General features: G+C 44.5%; 2 protein-coding genes across 3 annotated transcripts in view; both read left to right on the top strand.

Annotated features, from left to right (window-relative positions):
- Positions 1 to 12,561, top strand: part of LOC135902792 (E3 ubiquitin-protein ligase RNF14-like) — a 32,167-nt gene extending 19,606 nt beyond the window's left edge. For both annotated transcript variants that reach the window (XM_065433060.2, XM_065433049.2), the window contains exons 7-9: positions 359 to 587; positions 5,397 to 5,569; positions 11,779 to 12,561. In XM_065433060.2, coding sequence (XP_065289132.2) covers positions 359 to 587; positions 5,397 to 5,569; positions 11,779 to 11,976 — 600 coding nt within the window. In that variant the 3' untranslated portion in view covers positions 11,977 to 12,561. The remainder of the gene's footprint in view (positions 1 to 358; positions 588 to 5,396; positions 5,570 to 11,778) is intronic.
- A 3,716-nt stretch (positions 12,562 to 16,277) lies between these two features.
- The window catches only part of LOC135902788 (prolyl endopeptidase), a 43,382-nt gene continuing 40,064 nt past the window's right edge, over positions 16,278 to 19,595 (top strand). Inside the window, exons 1-2 of the mRNA XM_065433035.2 lie at positions 16,278 to 16,531; positions 17,961 to 18,088. Of these exons, the coding sequence (XP_065289107.2) occupies positions 16,466 to 16,531; positions 17,961 to 18,088 (194 nt within the window). The 5' untranslated portion in view covers positions 16,278 to 16,465. The remainder of the gene's footprint in view (positions 16,532 to 17,960; positions 18,089 to 19,595) is intronic.

Raw genomic sequence — 19,595 nt, 5'->3', positions numbered from 1 at the left:
GCATATTTACTCTGATGGTACATTCGACTGATTCCTACCACACTCTGACTCTGTTTGCAGCGATGTGGAGCCCTCTTGAGATAGGAGGCTGAGAAAGCCTGCTAGAATTGGATGTTAATTGCTCTTAGAGCAACTAGATGAGTTGCGTGACATAAATTCTGTCAGATTTTGGTCCCACTGTAGATGGAGCGTGACACTCTGAATTAACCGAGTGAATATGTTCTGAACAGTCGATTTAGACCGGGTGAATGTAAAGGCTGTCGCCAAAGTGTTCTAGAACACTCAAAAGCGGCCAGTCCAATCTGCTATGAACATGCATAGAATGGCCTCACCCAACCATGCTTCTTGTGATATGCAGGTGAAGGCGCTCGTTGGCGATGCTCTTGGCTCACGCTACGAGGAGAGCCTGCTCAGTGCCTACCTGGACTCCCAGGAGGACCTGACCTACTGCCCCCGGCTGCAGTGCCAGCGGCCAGTGGTGTTAGACCCGGGTCTGCCCATGGCACAGTGTGCCAGTTGCCATTTTGTTTTCTGCCTCTACTGCCGCATGGTGTACCACGGGGTCCAGCCCTGCCGTCTCAAGCCTGGTTAGTCACTTGAGCATGGCTTGCTTTGTGTGTGTTTCAATATTCGCCATAGACGGCTAGTAAGTAGACGGACATGTGAACAGCAGCCATCTAGAAGTCTCGTTCCAATTCTACAAGGCTGGCAAAAAAAGATAGCTTCGCAAGACAGCACTGAAGTCAAGAATGACGCAGGCTACTTTGCTTTTCAAACAACATGGAAGATGGGCAACCTACCTGGAAACTTCAACTCTGCACAAGAAAGCATAGTCACACTTTCTTTTGCATTTCTAGTAAGCCACATACTTTCTTTAGGTCAGCACACAGGATGTGTTAAGATGTAACAACAAGGGCTGTTTTCCTAATACGCTAGCATTCTTATGTGGAATTCCAATGGTGGAGTCGGAGCAAGTTTTTCTGCTCGTTTCCGAGCAAGTTTGTTCCAATGGCAGAGTGAGGGTGGGAGTAAGGTGTTCCAATGAGAGAGTCGGAGGGGATTCAGAGCGGGAGTCACTCCGTGGAGCAGAAAAAGATGCTCCGCCAAAATCGGCGGAGTGGACCGGAACTCTGCGTGACGTATTTCCTTTACCACGTTTGTCTGCTGGGAGGCGCCACCGGTCACGACTCCCGAGGAAGCAGAAGCTGCTTCGCTTGGCGAGATAACCATTCCGCACTTTTAAAAGAACAACAGGTGAACGGCGCTGAAGAGACAAGTGACCGGTGCAGCGGTGCTGGGAGCAAACAGCGGAAGGAAATGACAACACGCAAGGTATCCTGGGTAACTCTGTGATAAAACTTCCGCTTCCGCCTTGCTCCGGCGGCGCAGGTTGTGTTCCACACGCGGATCTGGAGGCGTTGCTCTGCGCCAGAGTCGAGTGCTCGCTCGCGGAGTCCGTCGGCTGCTCCGACTCCGCCATTGGAATTCAACATTAGTGTACTTCCAGCACTTTCCAGGGGCTAACTGTCCATGTATGTTTTTATCTAACCGATTTCCCGCCGATCTGGGTCACTGGGTAGTTCGTGGTCGAATGGGTAGCGCATCGGGCCGCTTTTCTGAGGAAACGGGGCCCGAAACCCACCCTCGAACCAACTTGGGTCACTGAGTATGTGGCAATGTGTACAAATGTGCCACTCTTCAATGAACCTACTTCATGCGGACATGGGTTACCGCAGGCAAAGAACTGGGTAGGTACTGCTATTTGAATAAATTCTTTGACGCCAACTTGGAGCACTGGATGTGTGCCGCTCAGTCTGTGCTGGTCTTCGGCGAACCTTTGATGCCAACATGGGTCACTTGGTATGTGCCATTTGGTGTGTGCCACTCTTCAATTAGCAACTTTGATGCCAACTTGGCTAGCTAGGTATGTGGCGTTCCACAATGACGAAAAAGATTCTTTAAGCTTCCGCTATACTGGGCAGAATGGAACCCACGTCACAAAATTTCCTCATGGAGAGCAACCCTACGCTTTAGCAGGCAGCACCACAAATGCACTAGGTATGCACAGCTTTTCAATGAATTCCTTTCACGCCAACGCTTAAGCGAGCTGGGCCATGAATGCACTGGGCATGTGCCGCTCTTCAATGAACCTCTCGCCACTTTGGGTCACTAAATATGTGCCATTGGGTGTGTGGCAAGCGTGGGAATAATTGCCAGTGTTCACAGGCACCAGCGTCCCATGCGCGGACTTCTTGGCAGCGCCACTTGATGGCTGAACCTGTCCAGAAAGAAGTGCGAGAGGAGAATGCTTGCTGCACTTTTCTCAGCGTTCGCACGCATTGGTGCGTCATGTATTTCAGAGGCCATGCGCAGGCTTCTCAGCAGTGCCACTAGATGGCACAGAATGTTCATAGGAAACCCCATGGGGAAGCCCAACGAGAAAGAAGAAACGTGTGCTTGCTCTGGTGAGGCTAGGGAAACGATTGAGCATGTTTTAGACTGTGAAAATATCTGCCCAGCGGTCCATTTAGGCATTTTTGGCCTCCTTGAACCCCTTAGGTTCGGCGAGAGCAGGGGGAAATTAAATATGTCTGCAATAGAGATTAGTAAGAGACTATTGGAAGAATGGTGGAAATAAAGTAGGGAAACAACAAACAATGGAGGCACAATGGAGGTGTGTCTGTGCGTGTGTGTGTGTTTTCCCTTTCCTTTTTTTCCTTTTTTTCCCTTTTCTAACATAGGTAGGACATTTGGCAATGTAATAACAAGAGCTTGGTGGTGTAACCCACTGCCCTGTTCTAAAGAGGACGCTCATAGTATCCATCCATCCAAGCCAGAGAGAGGAGTGTCGCTGCAGTACAAGCCTCCTATGTAACATGCTTTGATGTTACATATGAGGCATATGTAACCTCATATGAGGCATATGTAACCTCATATGTTGTATTGCTACATTGATTCAATGCGAAACACATTATAGTCGATGGTCATCGCGAGATCGGTTCTGCTGAAATTTTGGAGCTGCTCAGAACAGACACACAAACCAATCGCTGTATCTGTTTATCTCTTTCCCTGTTTTGCTTTTTGTACTTGGTTTTCGTGATACAGTTTCCTACTTAAATTTCTGGAGCGAAGTCTGGTTGCCCAGTGTCTACAGGAGCGGCAAGCATGGTGGTTCAGTGAGCGTAGGAATAGTAGGTTCAACTGGCATAGATCATGAGCAGTACATCGATTTAAGTTTCTTCCGTTTGGCTTCAAACGACCTTATGGCTCTTGTGGGGGTTCCACTCTGCGTGCGGCTAGAGCTGAAGGCGAGCTCTGGATCTAGCCTCACGCAGTCGCTTCGTGGTACTCCCAACCCGTAGCGCGGGAATCGCGGCTACGCCGAGTTCGGACGAATAAGGCAACCAGCGTGTCAACAGTAACAACGTTTATTGTTATTAGCAATATCGAACACTCGCAGAGGGACATCCTCTCAGTAAAAGTAGTAAAAGGCTTGCCTCGTTGTCTGGGTGGGTCAGACAAACGAGATCACTCACGGGATGCGGCAGGTGCTGTCGTCCAGGCGGTCCAAGGTGTCGGCGTCCCAAGGGAGCGAGTCCCTCCCGGTAGCGCGCTTTTATGCCTTTTTACCTTTTTGCGAGGGGAAGTCCTCCTCGCCCGCCGGATACGTTTCCCTTTCCCGTGAGCCGCGTAGGGGAAGAGGGGTACGCACGTCATCAGAGCAATGGAGAAAGGGAGGGCATGTAGTGCCTCTCTCCCCTGTCTACGCCGGCCCGACCCGTCGCCACATGCGAACGGGTCGCCGCAGGTACGCGGGAGGAAATGGAGGCGGGTGCTCCCCACACTCTGCAAATTAACATTTTCAACAAAATAGTTATAAATGCAACAATTTGCAGTGAGAAGTCACAGTATTTGCAAGATTCTAACACATACCTTTTTTGAAAAAAATGCGCATTCATATTTGCATGCATGTTACAATCGTAGCTGTGTCTACTCAAGAAAAAAAAGATGTTTCTTAAAAAAAAGAAAATACAAGTTACTAGCCGTACTTCATCGAACAAACATTATTTCTTTATGCCTTGGTTTGCGGTCTCCATTTTCGAGTTTGCTGTATGTGCAGCATTTGTAATGCAAGAGATGGAACTGAAGATGACTTTCGGTGGTCAGTAAACAATGAAAAGGAGATGTCACCGGACTCTGATAGCGACTGTCCATTGTGTGTTCTATAAAGTTGTTTCAACGCGGTGCTCATTGACTCAGGTTTCGTTGCTTGATCTGCGCGGTAGAATTGGCACAAAGTTATTTTTTTACACTTGGGCGGTGATATAACTGCGCGTTCAGGGGGTATGTGGGGATGTATTGCCTTCGTTCACTTAGAGAAATAAAATCGCTATATACACCTAGAAAAAAAAAATAGTTAGAGCTATTAGATTTCTAAACCATTCTGTGTCACTGCAGAAGTGGATGTTGGCGAGCCCTGCAGCAAGGATGAAAGTAATCAATAAATGGTGTGCAAGTAGCGTGTGGTTGGCTGTTATCCCATTCTGTGCAACTAGTGTGCTCACAGCATTTCTAGCTTGTTTCAAAATCCTTCCACCGTTATGCTTTTCTTTGTGTGTGTGTGTGTGTTGCCTAACACGATCCGTGTATCTCTCTGCCGTTGATGCAGTTTTCTCATGATGGATCTATGCCAGGTTGCTTGAAACACAGTTAAACCAGGCGCCTCCATGCAGCTTAGAAATCAGAAATTGAACTGAAACTGTAAGGTTTTTCTGTAGCTCCCATCAGATCAGGACCAATCACCAAGGGGTGTTGAATCATTTCAATGTGCAAGCTACCACAAACTAAGAAGAGTGTATATGGCCTGAAGCAATTGGCAATCCAAGCCAGTGACACGGCAATCACGCACATGTGTGGTAACATAAACTGGGCATTTATGCCCAAATATCGAGAACTAATGTCACAGATACTACCAAAATAATGCGCGAAATTTGCTGCCAAGGTGAGAATAATTGTTGCAAGAGTCTACGACTTCATTCACTTCCTGTGAAGGGGACAAAGGGGTCTGGAATAGCTACCCATTCGGCACGAGAGGCTGGCTTGGGAGCCACCATGTTGGGCAGTGATGTAATCTCTGGAATGCTGTAAGAGTCTTGAAGAAAAACCACTTCTCTGGCAATGAAGGGTAACAAATAATTTGATGAGAATGTCTGAATGGCAAGCAGAAATATTAGACAAATTTGTGTCATACCCGTTGCTCCATGGTATAGTAGGATTGCAGTGCCAGAGTTCCCTCTAGTTACTTTAGTAGTACGTTAGTAGTACTACTACTAGAACTTTAGTAGTACTCTGTAGTTTGCTCATCCTAAAGATGAGCATGATGGTGCCAAATGCAGGGGAACAGAGGGCTATCCGAGATGAATACCTGTCAGCAACTCCAGCGGCAAAACAAGCAATGGAGAAGCGGTACGGGAGGCGCACGCTGCAGCTTCTGGTGGACGAATCACTCACCCAGGACTGGATGCAAGAGAACAGCAAGAAGTGCCCGCACTGTGGCATTTCCATCGAGGTCTGTAAATTTTGTTGCTCTCGCTTTGCTTTACTTGCATGAGGTATTTTGCCACGTTGGTAGATAATTCTTGGTAGGGAATAAATGTACAGTCCACTACTTAAAGGAACAAGTAATTGGTATTCGTACCAACCTAACATCAACATATCAACTCCATTGGAACGAAGTGCATTATGTGACATGTTAGGTAGACTTAAATTGATGAAAGTTTATTGCCAAGGCCTTCAGGTTAAAACTGGGTTGTAATAGTCCTGAATTACTCATTTCCTGTTCCCTTTAACAGCAAAACATACTGTGCATTCTTTTCACTGGTGCATCTTTTGTTGCTTATTCACAAATTCTATACATATGTGTGGAAACCATTGTTGTCTGACATTGCATCATAATTGAAATGGTCTTTTGTGCACCACTGACCATTGTTGTGATGGCCTCTGGTGAGTGCATCACTATTGTGAGTTACTTGTGCTAGTTGGTACAAGTATACCTTCTGCTATGTTACCTACTTTAGCATCATCAGCATGCCAACCTTCACCGCTGATACACCCGGATTCACCTATAATGTGTCAAGCTCTCAAAGGATGACATTGCAGGCACCCATGATTGCTAAGAGGGTTCGTGTCAGTTGCTGCACATTTGAATGGCGTTCATCTGGGATGCATTTCTTGAATACACTGCAGATTACATGTGCATGAATGCTGCACAAGCAGCATCGCAATTGGTCATGCACTGTGCAAAATGGTTGTTCATACAGTGTGTCGTGAACTCGTGGCTTGGTGCTTCAGAGGTCCCCTGGCTTATAGCACAGTTGCCTTCTTGCACTTTGCTTTATTTGTGGTGTCCCATTATTGAAAGGCTTTGCGTTCAAGGAGTTTGCCTTTCACATGGCTTGCGCTCGTTTAGTGGGATGAGGCTCCAGCAAACATCTGGCCCTGGCATGTGCCAATGCGTCCAAATTCCTGATTGTAGAGGCATTGTTAATAGTGAGCATTTCATATTATATGGGCTTCTCTTTGACGCTTTTGTCACTCGTTGATTGCATGTCTTTTTTTTTTTTCAACTTGACCCGTTGGTGTAAATGTCACTTGCAGCACTTACACTTAACATGGTAGCATTTATTTGGCAGTGGCATTACATGTTTTGCCAAAGCCTGATCCTTTACATTCCTTCCGCTTTGATCCTCTAGCTTTATGTCTCGAGCAACCAGTGACTTCTTTCTCTTCAAGACATGGTGGATAGGTTTTGTGAACAAGGCTCCTGTGTGGGAGCTGTAACGTTAAATGTTGTGGGTGTCTAGGGTCTCACAGGAGTACTGACCATCGCGGGTTCAAGCTTAGTGAGCCACAGGGCCGCGTCACCCGTCGCCTCTCGTATTCAAGCGCGCTGCTGCGCACGCACTCAGACCGCAAAGGGGGCTACCGAGCATTGTGTATGCAAGAGAACACTGTATTGCCCTGATTTGGCAGAAACCGTTTATTGTCTCTGGCGGCACCCAACACCAACTGCACAAGCGCCCAGCTCTGGGGTCCATGGGAGCCAAAGGGCCAGGCACCAAGGGCAAAAATATAGACAGAAGGTGTGAGAGCTAAAGCTCCGCATGGCACACCTTTGGGAAAAGTCCCTGCAGCTACACAGCTTGCCCTCACGATAACCAGTTGGCCCACTCATGGGAGCTTGGGCAATCTCCTTCGGCTTGGGCCTCCAATAAGTACGGCTCGGTGCAGTTCGACCATGTGCAAGCACTAGGCACTGCTCTTCGACTTAGCACACGCAAAGCATCAACACAAGGTACGCACTCACCGTACGTACAAAGGCACTCTATGCAAGATCAAGTCCCAAGACACAAAGGGGCCAGCGGATGAGAGGAAAGCGTGTATGTACCGAATGCTCTCCCTGCAGAGGGGAAGCGCCCCCACCAAAAACCATTGCGAGTGGAGCATCACTGCTAACAATCGTCGTGAGTGGAAAGGGGAGAGGCATAAGGATGACAGAACAGGTGGATGCCTGCGCAAAGGCACTGGGGCATACCTCAATCCCCACAATGTCACTAAATCTATCCTGGTTGGTGCTTCGTGTTATTTCACAATGTTTCATCCTGACCCAACGGGATTACATCACACCATCAATTTCATGTACAGTCGCCGACCGTTTATTTGGACCTCACGGGGACTGCGGAAATGTCCGAATAAACAGGTGTCCGAAAAAGCAGAATAAGAAAAAAAAAAAAAGAAATCCTTTATTTCCGCGCACTTATTTGGGCTCGGCAGTAGGTTTGAAGAAATTGTGAATGCTCCGTTGCATGCTGTTCCGTTCACGCGCAATCAGATAAGCCTGAATCTCGGAGAGGGTCGTACAGTCACTATAGGCGGCTGAAAGCACAGTCACTGCTTGTGCACGCTCTGCCTGCGACGGGAGTGTAGCACATGGTGCGTCATCTTCCGACTAGAAGTCATCATCCAGCAGTGCAGCAGAAACCTGACGAATGATCTCGCCGTCATCGAGTTCTGCGCATGTCAGTACAGCAGCGTGAGCACCTGTGAAACTGTCAAATGAGACGGTGTCCGAAACCACTGCACAGATCTCGGCAGAACACCTTCGGCATCAGTAGGGTGCACATTGGAACGCGACAAATTCTAGGCTCCCGGCACCCACTTGCCGGCATTGCCCAGCGCGGTCTGCGCGGGCACTGTCCGTGCCATTAGACACTTGACGCTATGTTTTCATATGCCACGTTGCATCACCGCAACCTTGACACAGCACACAAAGCAAACATCACCACGCCATCACGCCGATGTCAGTCGCACAAACGAAAAACGTGGCCTACTCGCAGCATCGTGCACGAAAAAACAAACAAATTAGCTGCTGGATTGTCTTGACATGGCTTACAAGGTGAGACCGAAATTGCTGTAGCCACAAGCCAGGCAGAAACGATGATGATGAGCGGAGATTTTCAGTAGCATCACTTCGTGGAACAGAAAGAAGGCTCCGTTCAAAACAAAAATGGTGTTCAGCAAGTCGAACCATGCACCAGTCAGAGTTGGTGCATGATGCCCTCGATTGAATTGGCTCAAGGAGTGTCCAAAAAATCAGACAAGAGGTTTCAAGGTATCTGAACTTTCGACAGTTGTTACACATTATGGTCTATGAGGAGAGAATGGCGGTGCAGCGAAGCAGATTAAATAATCGAGCATGTCCAAATTTTAGGAGTCCGAAAAATCAGTCAGCAGCTGTACATAAAAGGTTGTTCTGTGCATTTAAGTGATCGAATTCCATCTGTGCTTTCAGTTGTAATACAAGCTGTGTATGTAACTTTTTCTTTGGTCTACTGAAGGCATTCTTAAGCAGTATAACACAGAACAGCAAAACATATTTATGGCCAGTTCACACAAGAACTAAGCGCAAGATTCTATGAAGTCTGCAGTTTCAGCAACAGGCTCATAGAGTAGGGAAAACCAGGTTTGTTGGTGTACGTTGCAAATGAACTGTGCAGTAAAGACAAATCACGCATATTCTCATGTTTCCCTTGCTGTGTTGTTTGGCTTTGTCATGCTGTTCGTTCGCAATACCCACTGCAAGTATGAAGCAAGCACGTTGTTCTTTGATAGGTGTGAGGGAGACAAACGAGAAAAGGATATGTTGTGTATGTCTCGCTTGCGTAACTTGAAAATATATACAGCAAACCATACCAACTTGCCTCAGAAACAAGCTTCTTTAAAGTTGACACTGTTTGTGGCTTCTGGACTTCATAGTAACGGTCTATCACTTGTTGCATTGCACTAACATATTCTCACACGTTCATGATGTGCTGCCTGAAGGAAGTGTGTGTGCACTTGTGCATGCACGAGAGTAGCAATGTCGTGAGAGTGCACAGGTATGTGTCATAGCAGCAGATAAGGCCATTGTATGGCATTGTTCTGTGACCTACGTCTTGTTCATTGCATGCACTCTCTCGGTGGCCTACGCTTGAGCATTTGTATTTTGCCTGCAAAATAAAGAGGTTGGCTTTCCAGCAGAGCTTACCATATTTACTCGCATAATGATAGCACTTTATTGTAAAAAAAATTGATGTAAATTCACGGGTGCGATCATTGCGCGGGTTAAATTCCCCGTGAAAAGAGAAATTTTTTTTCATCCCGTGTTTGCTGCGGTATGACAAGTCAACAAACAGCCAGCTGCTGCTGTAACAGTGCGGGACACCAAAACAACAATGGTGGCCGGCGGAGCAAACCAAACGCGATTTTTTTTTTCTTCTCATGAGTACATTACGTGCATTGAAACCGTTTCTTCCATATCAGTAATGAATAATATTGTTAATATTGGCAAGTTTGTGGCAATAACATAGCCATGTCCACTTTGAGGGGACAGAAACAGATGGGCGCGCTTAGCTGCCAGTGACATAGAAACACACGGCGGGCATGCTGCGGAAACTGCGGCATTTGTTTTCACTACTATCCTAATACGGCACATTTCCGCGAAGGGTGGGCGTATATCTTAACTGTGTTACAAGCATCGGCGTATGAATAAGGTACACTTCTAACGTATCAGTGTAAACACCTGCTCGCGATTTGTTGCGTGCCCACGAGTGCAGATGAGAAGAATCGAAAGGCACCATCGCTGCGGCAAGTTCGAAGTGCGATCATTACATGTAAAAAATCTAATTTTGATGACAAAATTCAGGGGTGCGATCATTACGCGAGTAAATACGGTAGTTGCATGATAATTGAGCTCGCCCCATCTTGTCATGTCAGATGTGGAACATATTTATGGGGAATAGCGCTGGAGACTGTACAAGCAACAAGTATACACACTCACTGAGTGCTGTCTGGCCGAGTTTATTCACTCTAGGTGACTCTTGTTTAAACATTCACAGGTAAACAGTTTACGCCACTGCACACAAATTCTATCAGATATACTATATCCATGTAAGCTATACCGAGGTTCGACTGTATACTGTAGAACTTCATTCATACATTCTGGAAAAAAAAACGAGAGGAAACATACGAATTGGATGGATGCACAAGCCAAAGTCACCAAAAAACTTGGCAAACTCAACTGTGGATGACATTTGCACAATGGGAAGCATTGGGCGAATCAGTGCATGACGAGTCGTTTGCCAAGCTGGTGTTACCTGAGCGGCCCAAGACGTATTGTCATTCTTGCAGTTTCAGGAAGCTGACATTTGCACTTCTCAAGTTTGGCCTGGGTCAGTAGCTTCTTCAGGCGGATCATTTTGGTGGGAAGTTTTCACGTGCTCACTCACCGAGAATCGAATCGACACGAGACGTCAATACTCCTCAAGCTACATGGTGAAAGCCAACTCCTATGCGGCCCGAGCCACACTTTGTTGTTTTCATGTTGCGCAATGCATCAAGACGATGGGAAACTGAAACCAAACCAAACTGGTGGGCGACGCCAGAGTACAATGCTGCCAGAGCAAAACATGACACTCACTTTGTACCACCTGCTGCACGGAGCGGCGGAGCGATTATGTTATTGCCTATTAAAAAAGCCCGTAGTATGTGTTTGATGGCCCTATGCCACACGCACTATTATAACCATTATAAAGCCTGCACATAATAAAGGCAAGTTTGGTTGCAGCTTCTTATTTCGTGGAATTGCGGAAAGTGATATAAGGAATGAAATCGGCATCTGCTTAAGAATGTTTGGTGCATGCAGACCGCTTGGTTTGTCTTGAAGAGTCGTCCGCATAGCATTAGCTAGGCTTGGCACAAGATAGGTGAAGATGCTTATCGCTGTGGGGTTGATGGGAATAGCTGTGAATGGTATGTGCAACGCCCTGCGAAGAGACTTGCTGGTACCGGAAGAAGAAACTTGTGTACCAGCATTTTCACATGACAAGGGCGGGTGAGTACTGCAGGAAGCCAGCCGTGAACCAGCCATGGTGGGTGCCTACTACTCTCGACCTTGCGTGCCTCGCACCTCTTCTTGTTCTGAGGGGATCTAGCAGCCAAAAAATATATCGTACGATTGCAGTTTTGCGATGTACTGAACGTTGGTGCCGAAAAATTGTGTTTTCTGGGAACATATCAACTGGTAAAAAAGAAGAGTAACTGTATTAGGTCAGTTTTTGTGTTCTGGATTATAAACACTGGTGCCAAGAAATCATAATAAATGGAACCTTATCAACCAGGTTCAACTGTATGTGCAAATAAAGCATTACTATTAATTATTGTCCATTTCTACTTTTGCAGAAGCAAGATGGCTGCAACAAGATGACTTGCTGGCGCTGTGGAACCTATTTCTGTTGGATCTGTGTGGTGGCCCTGAAGGCGTCCGGGAACCCATACCAGCATTTCAGTGATCCCAGGTCCGGCTGCTTTAACAAGCTGTTTGAAGGGGCAGATGATATTGCCGAAGAGGACGACCACGAATTTGGAGAGTTTTTGTGAACATTCGTTACCTCTACAGTTCCTGTCCAAGACAGTGCCTAGTTTTTTTCCGAGCCTCATTCAGGCTGTGTTTGGCTCACAACACTGCAGCTGATTGGATCACCGTAGATGACATGGAAGACATGACGGTGGCATGAAAAACTGGATGTGCACCATGGAAAGCAACATGTATCCGCACTTCAATCTAAGTTCTGTAATAAATTCTTTTCTTTTTTTTTTCACCTTTTGCAAATGAGATTTCGAAGGTCCCCTCCCCAGGCTTGGCCATTTCAAACAGACAAGCGCAGTGTATACAATGCGTGCTGATGATCACATCTGCAAAATATCGCACCGCTGCACGCTGCGATGACAGCTGGAATTGCAAACCAAATGCCGTGCGTCGTTCTCAAGGGAACCGCTTTCCCATCCGGAGAGTCGAGATCAGACGTACAAGTGCACCTACATAATTCGTATTGCTGAAATGTCGCTCACAGTGATGCCATGTGACTTCAAGAATAATTCAAGGCTACAGCGATTATTTTGTTTGATCTGCTGCTTCATTAGACGATTAAATGTTTAGAGAAATAATAAAACCTACAAACCGAACATCAGCACATTTTTGTTTTACTCCTTGCCTTAGCAAGAGAGATGTACTTCTCTTTTGTTTGCTTGTTCCCACGTCATGCAGTCACACGTGCAGAAAACAAAACTATCTGCAATCTTCTACGCGGTTCCAGCACGCGATCATGCTCTTCGATCTACTTGTGTCTGCCTCAGCGCTTGTATGGCACTGACTTAGATCTCTAGTCAGGTGTTGTCATGCATAGCACACAAAATTGTGTGCTGCGTGAAATGACAAGTGCAGCAGCTCGCACATGGAACCATCACCTGAAGTGCGCCACACAGCAGGAATACAAGAGGGGGGGAAAAGGGGCAGCCTGTGACGTATGCGTTATGTGATCCCCTGGCTTTGGTATGTGAGAATGCATAGAAGAACTTTCGCTTGCGGAGGCTAGACGGGGCCAAGTAGAGAAAGTGTCTATGTTAGCGGTGGAGCTTTCCTTCTGAAATCATGAGTTTGCAGCACTTCAAATAGTACTAGTTCTGCTGTTAATGAAAAATTATTCCAGTAGAATGCTCCTAATGGGGCACGTAATGACTTTCAGCATATAACCAAAATTTGCTAGGTGGCCTGGTGAGGGGCCCTTTAAGAAGCAAATCTCTCCAGTTCATTGTCCATTTTTATATGCCTATGTCGATTTAATCCTGGGACACATGCATACATAAGCATACTCATTTTGAAGTAGCATAGAACGTAAATGTTCCCATAAGCGCCTGGTTTCCTACGTTACTTTTGCAGAAACCTAATGGCTGTATTGAAGGGGCACAAAAACTAGCAATGAATAATTTTTGACTAATGAAGTATTCTTTCCACTCATTTGGCGAAAAGTCGATAAAATATTGTTTTTGGAAATGAAAACTAAGCTTCCCTTTTCTTTAATTTTACGTTGAAACCTCAACACACACATGACTGTGTGGTCTCACGAGTGTGAAAGTATATAAAGTGTTCACGTGATGTATGTATGTATGCCATTTTGTTATATTCACTGTTCCATTGTATTTATGTACATAAACAGATCGAGATAAAGCGCTGTACAACAATACGGCAGCCTCTATGACAGTGCATACATTCTCTTTTGTCTTATTTATGTCACTTTGACACAGGGCAGCTATAGCCTTTTTACAAGCCGATGGACTAGACCTGCGGCTTTAGAGTTCAAAGTTAAACTTTACTTACCAGTGAGGTCAGCTTTATATAGAAGTACATTCATCGTTATTATTACACAGGGAGTGCCAAAGGTGGGAACTTAAAGTGGGACTCCCATGTAAGAACTGGCCAACAAATTGCATCGAACAGTGGTTACAGTAACGTATTATACATTTCCTGTACTAAATGCAAGGAATATCACTACATTAAACAACAAAATGCAAAGCTGTTTAGTTACAAATGGTTAATAAACAAGGTATACCAGATGGTACGTTAAATGGATATGCAATAAAACATGTAGCATTCTTGAAATTGCTAAAGTGTTAATTTGTGTGTTGTTACATAAAGTAATTCTTAATAGAATGCTTTGTGGGTGATGACCGGATGGTGTGCGGCTGAATATATGACAGAGTTTTGATGATGACCTGGATTCCACATTCTGACAGATGTGGTGATGAATGTTCTGTAGTACGTGTACACTTTAGGCAAAAGATGATTATCGTTTTTGTGTTGTTTCTGGTCTCTTTCCCTGTGTCCGTCTTTATTTGCGGTCATTATGATATGCAATTCTTCTGATGATTATCAACTTCAGAGAACCTAGTAATATTAGTACAAAAGATTCGATGGCACTGCGGTCTATATGTACAATGTTGCGAAATACTTTATATACACAATTGATAACATTAAGCTGAAAGAACTAATGAATAGGATGAATGTTTATGCTCAACATATTGTTTTGACACGGAGAACTTCCTTTATGCAGATCAACATTAACTTTCTGTTGTTGCTCGTTGATGTTATTAGCACAAGTAAATATAGTTATGTCATCTTTGTATAAGATACAGTCAGTAAAGGTCGGAACATTAGGTAGCCCATTAATGAACAGTAGAAAGAGCAGCGGGCCTAGGATCACACTCTGAGGGACTCCTTGATTAATGCTCTTAGAGAAACTGTGATGCCACACATAGTGGACTGGTATATTAACACTTCCTTCACCTCATCATCATCCATTATTCCTTTTCCTCATCGTCCTCTTTCCCCAATGTAGAGTAGCAGACCAGAGCAAGCTACAGCTCAAGCCAACCTCCCTGCCTTTCTGTAAATAAGTTCCTCTCTCTCATAACATTTCTCAAAACTGGCCAACTTCAGTCTTCAGTTTCTTTCAAATGTGAAGTATTAGTCTTTCTTTAGCAACAAATTTTTAATCAGACTTGAGCAGACTGCCTCTCATTGTAAACGTCACCATTTTTGCCATTGCAGAAGTGTAATTTCCCACTACAGGTAACATGCCATGGTTGCTTAATGGCTTTGGCGTGGTGCTGCTAAGCACGAGTCCTCAGCTGCACTTCGCTGGGGCTGAAATGCCTAGACGCTTGTGTACCATGCATTGGATGCATGTTAAAGAACCCCAGGTGGTTGAAATTATTCCGAAGTCCCCCACTACAGCACTACACTGTGCCTCATAATCAGATCATGGCTTTGGCACATAAAACTATAAAATTCAATTTGAATTCAAAAACTACGGGTGAACTTAAGGAAGACACAACGCAGCTTTCGAATGATTTAGTCCAAATTAGGACGGTCAATTGATAATAAGAGCCTCTGTGAAAATTTCAATTTGCAAGTTAAGGTTCTGGGGTGCTCTGGCAAGCTGCAAGTTTACCATCAGCAAAACGGTCAGCCTCTGTGGTTCTGTGGCAAGCGGTTGGGCCTGGCCAAGCATTGACTGTCCCTCTTCAGGCAGCACAGCTCCGTTTAAGGTGCTGCTGTTTTCTCCTCTGCTTTGTGTCCAACTCTGATAGCTTTGGCCGACTCAAAGACTTGAAGGAGTTCTGCAAATTCTACTATTGCAATTATTATGAAAACATGGCTTCCCTAATTCTCTGGGGATGTCAAGCAGATGAGCGAATTGCCACCCTCGGGAGCAAAATTATAAGAAATCTGGAGACCACAGCATCAGGATAAAATTAAAATTTATTCTAGCACAGCTCCGCAATTGGTACTAGGGTTTTTTTTTTTTTAATGCATTGCTTGAACATGTGCATGTAGCCTGTACCACCCTTAATCAGCATGCATGCTCATGCTGCAAAGAAAAAAAGTATTTCCACGGCACTAGTGATCTAACTTTTGCTTGCGAGTGAACATTATGACACATGTTTCCTGTGCATGTACATGAGTACACGTACCTGGAATGATTCTATGCACATTGTTTTGTTTTGATAGTTCTGGTTGACCTCTCTGCCATTCTGGTTTATCGAATTGCCTTTATAAGTGGCTCATATCCATTATAGGGGACTGGCCAAAACTCTAATGCGTTAGCAAAATAATGAGTCAAATGTAAAACACTAATGCCTTTCTCATTTGTATCGTCTCTCTCATGTGCAAATATCAGTCCAGTATATTTTGCTTGTAAAAGTAAATTGTAATGTAATTTTTCTTTTGTACTTATCAAGTAATAAACTTCTAATTATACGTGAAAATTTTCTCATTCTATAATTTTAAGGATCTAAACCGAAACTATCAGTGACGAAATGTGCTGCGAAAAATGGAACGCCATCTTTCTCAGGGGCGTAGTGCGGTGCAGCGTGCAGCAGGTAACACCTGGCAACGCTGAAGAACCTGGCGCCGGCTCGAGCGATCGGAGTCGGTTCATTGTTCTTTCGACGTGGAGCTCAGACCCCTGTGCAGCCAAAGTTCAACTATTTTCGTTATCTAAGTTTTTCTAGCAAGCATTTTGAAGCCATGAAGTTCACTTATCCGACGCCGCGGCGGGATGAAACTGTCGTGGACATTTACCACGGCGTGAAGGCAAGTTGTCTCGCACCTTTTGAGTGCAACATATCTATATCGACTCTTTGATAACGGGCTAGGAGCTTTCTTAGAGCTACGAGTGGAAGCATATTGTTTTGTTGCGTGTGGTGCTAGGTACGCCGGTGCTAAAAACTTGCGTGCAAAAATCCCACCGATCGCTGCCACCGCGGTGTCAGGATCGTGCTTTGCTTGAAATGTGTACCTGGTAATATTTTGAAATACAGAAGAAAAAAAAAATAAAAGAGAATAGTTGAGGTTTATAGCTGTAGCTTAGTGCTGCAGAGATCAGTTATCTTTTTGTGTTACTGTTTACATGCCATTGTTAATACTGGGAAGAACTACAGAAGAGCATTGTTGCTCGCCCAAGCTCATCCGAACAGCTGTGTCATGTCCGACAAGCATGTACTATCGGTTGACTTTGATAGAGTGCTGTTAGGTTATTCTTTGCGTAGAATGCACGACGAACGTTCAACAGCAGAAAAAGCCCGCTGATCTCACGCGGCTGAAGTTAACGCAAGTGTGATTTGTTGTCTCAGGAGTGGGAGAATGGCAATGGGCTGGAAGAATTCGTTGAATAATATTGCTCGTATTTGTAACCGTTTTCCCAGAAGAAAGCTAAAAAACTGTGACATTTGGGTAATTCGAACAAACGAAACCAGCTACGTTGAAGCCAAATTCTATTTTATTTGATTTAAGGGGGAGGGGCGTGGGCTGTCACCAGAAGGCGCACCACGCCTGCCTACTCTAGAGTTACTGTTACTAGAGTTAAGTAACTCAAGCCTACTCTTTACAAATGCAAATAGAAGTGAAAGATAGGAAGAAGGGAAGGAAAACAGAAAAATAAAACATGAGGACAGATCACGAAGACTAAACTAAAGCAATGACAAAGAATACAGCAGTAGGAACAGAAAAGTCACTGCAAGTCGTGGTAATTAACAGATGACAGAAAAATAGAGAAAGTATGACGTCTCATCACTCACAAGTGAACAACAATGTGCTGCACTAGTAAGCCAAGTCAATTCTAGAAAAGTAAGGAAGGCACAACATGCCTGATTGCATTATGTTTAAGTAACTGCAGGGGTGCAGCTAGGCACTCATTAGAGGTCATGCACCGCTGGCCAAGAAGACAATAATCCCTTAGTAGTAATGTGCACTGCGCAAGATTAGGACACTCCAGTATCAAGTGCTCAAATGTCTCGCAGGAACCGTGAGAAGCACACGACAAACGGTTCACATGTCATTGACAGTGTACATAAATAAATCATAATAAATCATAATAAATCGGTGTATCATAAATAAATAACAATAAATAAATATTGTTATTTTTGTTTTATAATTTAGACAGTTTGGTGGGAAGTTATCTGAAGTACTCTTCCTAAAGGTATGATGCAGACCTTATAAACAGCACGAAACATTTCCATTACAGGTTGCAGACCCCTACAGGTGGATGGAGGATCCCGATAGTGAGGAAACAAAGGCCTTCGTTGATGCTCAGAATGCCGTCACAACACCCTTCTTGGAACAGTGCAAGGAGCGTCAGAAGATTAAAGAACGGTGAGAGTGTAGCTGTGAGCACGAAGATTCAACTATTATTGTTCTTTCCTGCAGGCTTTTTATACAGGTTGTCCCAGCTAATTGCCTCGAGTGGCCAGTCCCGCGACAGTTTTGCGTGAATTTGCGGGCTTTTTTCACGCTCGGAAAAATACTTTTTTGTAGCATGTATTGAGCAACAGAAACTAACTATAATCTTTGAGAAATTGGTTAATTAACTAATTATCTAATTATGTATAATGAAAAAAAGATCAAAGTCTCTTCAAGCGATGGCAAACAACATTACCTTGGTTCTGTCCAACTACGTGGCATTCGCATATTTTTAAACTCAGGCTATAGTTAGCTGGATGCCCTGTGTGTGCATGTGTGTGTGTGTGTGTGTGTGTGTGTGTGTGTGTGTGTGTGTGTGTGTGTGTGTGTGTGTGTGTGTGTGAGAGAGAGAGAGAAAATGTTGCAATTTATTTTGCAGTTTTGAAATTTAAGGCCTGGTTAGTTGGAGGAGCATCATGTGAAATTTCCTTCTTGCATCATCAAGAACTGGCAATTGCTAGTATAATTTTTAGATATCAAGAGCAGGATGTCCTGCAAAATTGATTTGTTGCTTAGTTGAGGTTTTGATCGTAAAGCTATGTAGCGGCCGTGAGAAGCAAAGTAGTAGAGGGTTTCAAATTAATTTTAACTGCCTAGGGATTCTTTAATATCAATTGATATCTTAGTACATTGGCTTTCTTAAATTCTGCATTTACAAAAATTGGGCCACCGCAGCTGTAAATTTTGATGACAGCATGTTCAACAAAATTTTGTAAGAGATGGTGCATTCCTATGGAGATGTATAAATGGGGCAGGGCAGAACTGCAGAGGTGCACCTAAATTAGTCATCAGTTGACGCAGTGCTTTGACTGCACCAGCATACCAACAGCTGGTAAAAGGGCATATGGCATTACGCTTCATTGTGAAAACAAGCACAGCACACATTTCTTAAGGCACCTGCCAAGAAATTCGATTCACAAACACACAATCTACTGTCAGCATGGTATTTATCTCTTGCAAATGGTCTTTACCTCCGGTGCTTAGGTTGGTGTTGTGCAGTTATGTGCACACATCTGAATCATCTTTGGCAGAGCATAATAATGAAGCAGGAGATGTTTTACCATGTGTGTAGTGTAATGGCGATGTATCCTGGCCGTGTTAACTTTAACCCGGAAGCAGTAAGACTTTTGAACTAGACCTTTGGTGAAGAATGATTCATTGGCGACTATGATGTCGGAGTGGTATGGACTTGTTCAATAATATAGCCGAAAATTGATTTTTTTTTTTCAATTCTTTATTTAACAGTTGTTAACAATTTAGGATACTTTCCAGAGCTTATAGGCTGTAGAATGTATAAAATAAAATATAGCGTATCAGTTGGTACGTCTGTGTGAAACCTGTCTAAAAATTTTTCTTTACTCTTTGGAATGCTCTCATAATGTGAGTATGCCAGTCTAGTCTTCAGTGACTGTCAGCTTAT

The sequence above is a fragment of the Dermacentor albipictus genome, chromosome 3 (genome assembly GCF_038994185.2).
Source record: "Dermacentor albipictus isolate Rhodes 1998 colony chromosome 3, USDA_Dalb.pri_finalv2, whole genome shotgun sequence".
In the NCBI taxonomy this organism is placed as follows: Eukaryota; Metazoa; Arthropoda; class Arachnida; order Ixodida; family Ixodidae; genus Dermacentor; species Dermacentor albipictus.
Note: the sequence above shows the minus strand (reverse complement) of the source record. Positions and strands in the feature narration are given on the sequence as shown.